The sequence below is a fragment of the Erpetoichthys calabaricus genome, chromosome 11, assembly GCF_900747795.2.
Source record: "Erpetoichthys calabaricus chromosome 11, fErpCal1.3, whole genome shotgun sequence".
NCBI lineage: Eukaryota > Metazoa > Chordata > Cladistia > Polypteriformes > Polypteridae > Erpetoichthys > Erpetoichthys calabaricus.
Window position 1 is genome coordinate 106866355 of NC_041404.2, and position 6975 is coordinate 106873329.

General features: G+C 37.5%; 1 protein-coding gene across 2 annotated transcripts in view; it reads left to right on the top strand.

The window, feature by feature from the left end:
* Positions 1-6975, top strand: part of ppp1r12c (protein phosphatase 1, regulatory subunit 12C) — a 260970-nt gene that overhangs the window by 53905 nt on the left and 200090 nt on the right. For both annotated transcript variants that reach the window (XM_028813684.2, XM_028813686.2), the window contains exons 4-5: positions 1576-1738; positions 1898-2042. In XM_028813684.2, the coding sequence (XP_028669517.2) occupies positions 1576-1738; positions 1898-2042 (308 nt within the window). The remainder of the gene's footprint in view (positions 1-1575; positions 1739-1897; positions 2043-6975) is intronic.

Consider the following 6975-nt stretch of genomic DNA (forward strand, 5'->3'; position numbering starts at 1 on the left):
ACCATGTGCACTGTGCACCACTGTGATCATCCTGTTTGTGAATTTCTGGATTTTTGAGCTAAAAGGCAATTCAGACTACATATTTTCTGCCCACCTGAAGTATATTTGTGATCCTTGAATAAGCAAAATATAGGTCACATGCAGTTATTTATTATTCACCATTTGTGTTAACAGTTTTGATTATGTACCCTGTGAAGAAGAGGTGGTGCTATCCAGAACATTACCAAGACAGACTAGAATATACAGAATTAAGCAATTCAATAAATAAGCAGAAGACAATGGATAAATATTGGGCTTATTACAAAGTACAAAAGAAGCATTACAAAGCAATAAACTATGTAGTTTAGCTGAGCCTAATTATGTAGGTCCACGTCCCTGTCTAGTAGAAATGTCTTCTTAACCACCTCCGATTAGTGAAAAATCACTTCTATACCTTCTCTCAATCAAGCCTGGCTTTTCTTCCCTTCTCTAACCAAGTGTTTGTCCCAGTGCATTTTCTGCTCTGCTCTCATTGGAATCTGGTTTGAGGCAGCCTTAAACCAGGGTTGCATTTAGCTAGGCCTGCAATTAGTCTTAGGATTGGGACAGGTATGAAAGTCTGAAGGCCTTCAAACCAAATGCTCCCTGATTGGTCCTGACAACACTACACTCCTTTAAAGGTTACATAGCTTGTCTTTCTTTAAATGGCAAGAAAGTTTGATCATCTGCACTTCAGGATTATGATCTGTACCCTACTGAAATGGAGTGAAACATCAAGTGTCTTGCCTGCCCCAACTTTTCAAAGGAACTGTGCATTGTGTCTCTTTCTCAACCTAACACCATGTGCTACCTTCTGGCAACATTGAAGCATTCACACCTTCTGTGCATCCTCCAAGTCTACTTTTTTCCATTTAGAAGTATCAGGCGTCTTAGACATCTGCTGGGTCACCCACCCTTTATAATTCTTGGGATTCACACTTCCAGATTCCTATCAGGTTGCTTTTTTTCTTACTCTGTTATTAGTGCTTGGTTTTCACCCATACATTTTCCTTGAGGGGCTACTCAAACACACACAAAACAAAGTGAGCCCTGACGGTAGCCATTACCCATTCAATGGAAAGATTGAGTAAGGCACCAGTATTAGAACATATTTTGTCTTCATCTCTAGATATTTCTGAGCTGTGTCACCTATATGTGCTGCCATTTTCCTTGATAAACCCTTCAGATTACTCATCACACTACTTAAAGATGATCTGCCTTTAGTTTGTTCACCAGGGCATCGAAGATCTGCTATTAGTTTGTTAACTGTTAAGCTCATTTATCAATTTTAAAATTTCTTACTTTAATCATCACACAAAATCCATTTGTGTGAATGGGCATTGCCAGTATCACTAGAAACCAAGCTAGGCGAATGGCATAGCACCACTATGGATAAATACTCTGTATGACCATAAACAACTCTGATAATCTGTCATTTGTAATTTTGTGAAAAGCTTCTGCTACATAAATGGACAGGTACGACTTTGGAGAGGGTTGGAGGGGTTTGATTATATTTGGACATGTCCACTCTGACATCTTTTTCAACTTGTATTTCAGAGGTTAATGTTGCTGCAGTCAAGCGATTAGAAGAAGAGCAGATGTTCCAGGATGCCCAACAGTGGTTAAGCAGAGGATTTATACCTTCCAATATTAGGCATCCTAAGACTGGAGCTGGTCCACTTCATGTCGCAGCCGCCAAAGGTTACTTAGATGTCATGAGGTGAGTGCTTTGCTGGATGGTAATCATGTCATTGCGTGAATCACTTGCCTCTTTTACATAGGGTATCTAGTCATACAGAAAATGAGCTAGAACACCAGTGAAAAACTTGGAAGTGTAGATTGCCTAACCCTACTTTTGTGTGTCACTCTTTTCCCTCAGGCTTCTTTTACAGTGTGGTTTTGATGTAGGTGATCAGGACAGGGATGGATGGATGCCTCTTCATGCAGCTGCACACTGGGGTCAGGCTGAGGCCTGTCGACTACTTGCTGAAAGAATGTGTCCCATGGATGCTCTCAGCAATGCGGTATGAAGGGGAGGTGGAGGGCTAGTGTTGCTAATTAGATTAATCTATTCCATGATACACCTTGTCTTCTTGAATCCACTGTTTTTATTGACAGTTGTCTATGTGTATATTCTCATTGAAAATTTTCCTACTCAGTTACCAAGTGGTAATTCCAAAGTAATTAAGAAACAATCAAGTTGCGAGAAAAATACAAATTGAAAACTTGTTACACCCTGCTCTATATAATAATGTGTGTAATCATTAACAATATATTAGTAAGCAGTATTGGATGTGTCGAGATGTAGATTAGTGTCGTATAGAATACACATTAGTAGTGTGCAATACAATCATAGAAATTTGTCAAGTGGCACAAATTTTCATATATAAATTTTTACTGCAATTTAGTACATCAGGAAGTCAACTGGCGAGAAATTAACAGTGGGTCTTCTTGGTGAAATTGGAAGGACCAGTGGAACGTGGTAGTTGACCAAAAAGGATGTGCCTTTCCTTTTTAGAAAAAATTATAATTTGAGTATGGCTATACTGAAATTCTGGCAAATGTGCCGAATCACAAGCATTCATTTGCAAATATTGTATGTTGCTACATGAGTATGAATTGTCTCATTCTCGTCCAGACATCTATATAATAATCACCAAAAATAAGTTATAATCACTTGTAATTTTCTGTGTATGCAATTAAAAAAAATAATGTGTAGTAGTCTGAAAACTATTGGTGCTCTAGGTATTTCAGTTGGCTAAAAAAAAGTTTATCAACTCTCCGGAAATTGCATCGCAATGTATTTGCAGATAAGGAAATCAAAGTATATCCCTGCTAGCATCAATTTGATGTGGATGTGGGGAAAGGAGAACACGTGAGGTGGCACATTGTGAATTGAGCAAGCTGCATGTAAATTGCACAGAAGTGGCTCACTCGCAATGCTTCCATAGACAGGCAGACCCAACAACGTGCACAAATTGAGAATGAGCTGTAGGCTTTCTTTGCAAATGTGGAAGGAGAGTTGAAAAATAATACTTGGCCACAAACTAAATGCTTTTTAGAAAAAAAAAAAGATTTAAGTGCAGCTATATTGAAATGCTGGCACATGTATATAATAACATATGCACATATTGAATCTCATTTACACACAGTTTTATGGTAGATGTATATACAAGTAAAGAAAGCTGACTGTTTATCCTTGTATTTGCATACATAGTCATGTATATGCAGTGCCTGTGCATGTAATGTTTTCATACACCTTGGAATAAATAGAACACAGCCAGTATCAATTTGAAGAGTGCTGTTCTCTTCAGCAGTGTGCACTTTACGTGCAGCATGTTCTGTCCACAGTATGCTATCTCGTGTTCTCCTGTTCCCCCATCAGATTGGTGCTGGCTGTTTACTTCATATATTGAAAGCTTTGCTGCTGTCAGACAGACACTTGATGCATGTTGATTCTGACTGCATCATTTTTATTCCAAGTTGTGTGAAAGCATTACATGTGAGGTGTTGACTTTTGTTGAGGGTTTTTTTTTTTTTGCCTGATAGTTTTAATTACAAAATAGCATTTAGTATGTGGTAAATTATGCACTGTTTGATTTTTTTTAATTACTGTGTACATGACTGTTTAAGTATAATAAAATAATTCTTCTTTTAGCTTAAGTTCAAAATAAGACAGGAATCATTTTAATATAAATTAAGTCTTAATATATAATATAATAATATATACATATCTACATATATATATACACATATATATATACATACAGTGGTGTGAAAAACTATTTGCCCCCTTCCTGATTTCTTATTCTTTTGCATGTTTGTCACACAAAATGTTTCTGATCATCAAACACATTTAACCATTAGTCAAATATAACACAAGTAAACACAAAATGCAGTTTTTAAATGATGGTTTTTATTATTTAGGGAGAAAAAAAATCCAAACCTACATGGCCCTGTGTGAAAAAGTAATTGCCCCCTTGTTAAAAAATAACCTAACTGTGGTGTATCACACCTGAGTTCAATTTCCGTAGCCACCCCCAGGCCTGATTACTGCCACACCTGTTTCAATCAAGAAATCACTTAAATAGGAGCTGCCTGACACAGAGAAGTAGACCAAAAGCACCTCAAAAGCTAGACATCATGCCAAGATCCAAAGAAATTCAGGAACAAATGAGAACAGAAGTAATTGAGATCTATCAGTCTGGTAAAGGTTATAAAGCCATTTCTAAAGCTTTGGGACTCCAGCGAACCACAGTGAGAGCCATTATCCACAAATGGCAAAAACATGGAACAGTGGTGAACCTTCCCAGGAGTGGCCGGCCGACCAAAATTACCCCAAGAGCGCAGAGACGACTCATCCGAGAGGTCACAAAAGACCCCAGGACAACGTCTAAAGAACTGCAGGCCTCACTTGCCTCAATTAAGGTCAGTGTTCACGACTCCACCATAAGAAAGAGACTGGGCAAAAATGGCCTGCATGGCAGATTTCCAAGACGCAAACCACTGTTAAGCAAAAAGAACATTAGGGCTCGTCTCAATTTTGCTAAGAAACATCTCAATGATTGCCAAGACTTTTGGGAAAATACCTTGTGGACTGATGAGTCAAAAGTTGAACTTTTTGGAAGGCAAATGTCCCGTTACATCTGGCATAAAAGGAACACAGCATTTCAGAAAAAGAACATCATACCAACAGTAAAATATGGTGGTGGTAGTGTGATGGTCTGGGGTTGTTTTGCTGCTTCAGGACCTGGAAGGCTTGCTGTGATAGATGGAACCATGAATTCTACTGTCTACCAAAAAATCCTGAAGGAGAATGTCCGGCCATCTGTTCGTCAACTCAAGCTGAAGCGATCTTGGGTGCTGCAACAGGACAATGACCCAAAACACACCAGCAAATCCACCTCTGAATGGCTGAAGAAAAACAAAATGAAGACTTTGGAGTGGCCTAGTCAAAGTCCTGACCTGAATCCAATTGAGATGCTATGGCATGACGTTAAAAAGGCGGTTCATGCTAGAAAACCCTCAAATAAAGCTGAATTACAACAATTTTGCAAAGATGAGTGGGCCAAAATTCCTCCAGAGCGCTGTAAAAGACTCATTGCAAGTTATTGCAAACGCTTGATTGCAGTTATTGCTGCTAAGGGTGGCCCAACCAGTTATTAGGTTCAGGGGGCAATTACTTTTTCACACAGGGCCATGTAGGTTTGGATTTTTTTTTCTCCCTAAATAATAAAAACCACCATTTACAAACTGCATTTTGTGTTTACTTGTGTTATATTTGACTAATGGTTAAATGTGTTTGATGATCAGAAACATTTTGTGTGACAAACATGCAAAAGAATAAGAAATCAGGAAGGGGGCAAATAGTTTTTCACACCACTGTACGCACATACATATATATATATATATATATATATATATATATATATATATATATATATATATATATATATATATATATATATATACATTCACATATATATATCAAAATATCAAAATACCCGCGCTTTGCAGCAGAGAAGTAGTATGTTAAAGAGGTTATGTAAACATATATATACATATACATATATACACATATCTACATATATATATATATACTAGCAAAATACCCGCGCTTCGCAGCGGAGAAGTAGTGTGTTAAAGAGGTTATGAAAAAAAAAGGAAACATTTTAAAAATAACGTAACATGATTGTCAATGTAATTGTGTTGTCATTGTTATGAGTGTTGCTGTGTTTTATATATATAAAATACACACACACACATATAAACATATATATACATATACATATACACATATATATACATATCTACATACATATATATATATATATATATATATATATATATACATATACACATCCACATATCAACATATATATATACACATATATACACACACACACGCTTTATGGGTGATGATTGTTTTACTGTCTTTATGTTTATTTTATTTTATTATAGAGTCAACTCCTATCTGCGCACAGCAGGGCAGCCGTGGGCGGATGCGTATGGTGTATTCACTCCATGTTATCGTGCATTGCGCTGTCAGTGGTATTTTGATAAAAGAATTTGAACAACATATAAGAAGCGTATAAATTATTAAACAGTAAAACATTAACATTTAAGAAGTAAAGTTACATTAAGTACTACTGCAGTGCCTTCGGGTATACCTCATTTTTTGTTTGCCCATTACATGCTTAAATGTATACATTTTTTGGTGCACCTACCGGAGAACACGCGACATATAACCGAGCGTGGGAGAAGCATGGATTTTAAACACGCGTTGAGTTCATCTGCTGGTCTCCCTCGTGGAATAACTGGTAATGTTTGACTAAAATGTACAGCGAGTAAAACGATATTACCTCCTATTTTTTTTTTTTTTACGATCTCTGAGATCTTGCTTTTTTCGGTTCAAGGCTTCATAAGCTCTTTTATGTTGTATGGTGTACTTATCCCAAACCATCATCTTTGAATGTTGCAAGACTTTCGCCTTGTATGTAGATTGGGGTAATTACATTCATTGCATTCCTAGTCTGAATCACAATCTGATTGTATGGGTAGTTACCTGGCACCGTAGGGTTGCCACCCGTCCTTTAAAATACGGAATCATGGCGCGTTTGAGAATGAAATTGCGCGTCCCGTTTTGAATCAATACTGGACGGGATTTATCCCGTATTTTTTTTATCATTTTTTTTTTAAAGCAGCGTCTCATGCAAATCATCCCACACGCATTTTATGAAGATGCCTCCTTTCCTACTTTTGATTGGGTAATACTTGATGTCATCGTTAGTTTGATTGGTGTTTTTAACTGTCCAGTGAGGAGGGCGTGTCTTTTAAGTACAGTCTGCAAAGTGTTGGCACTGAGATGTGGCGTCAGCGCCATAGTTGAAGCCCCTAACGTTGCGGTCAGCAAGTCGGCTAACATCCGCCATGTGCCGTCTTTCAGTTGCGAGAAGC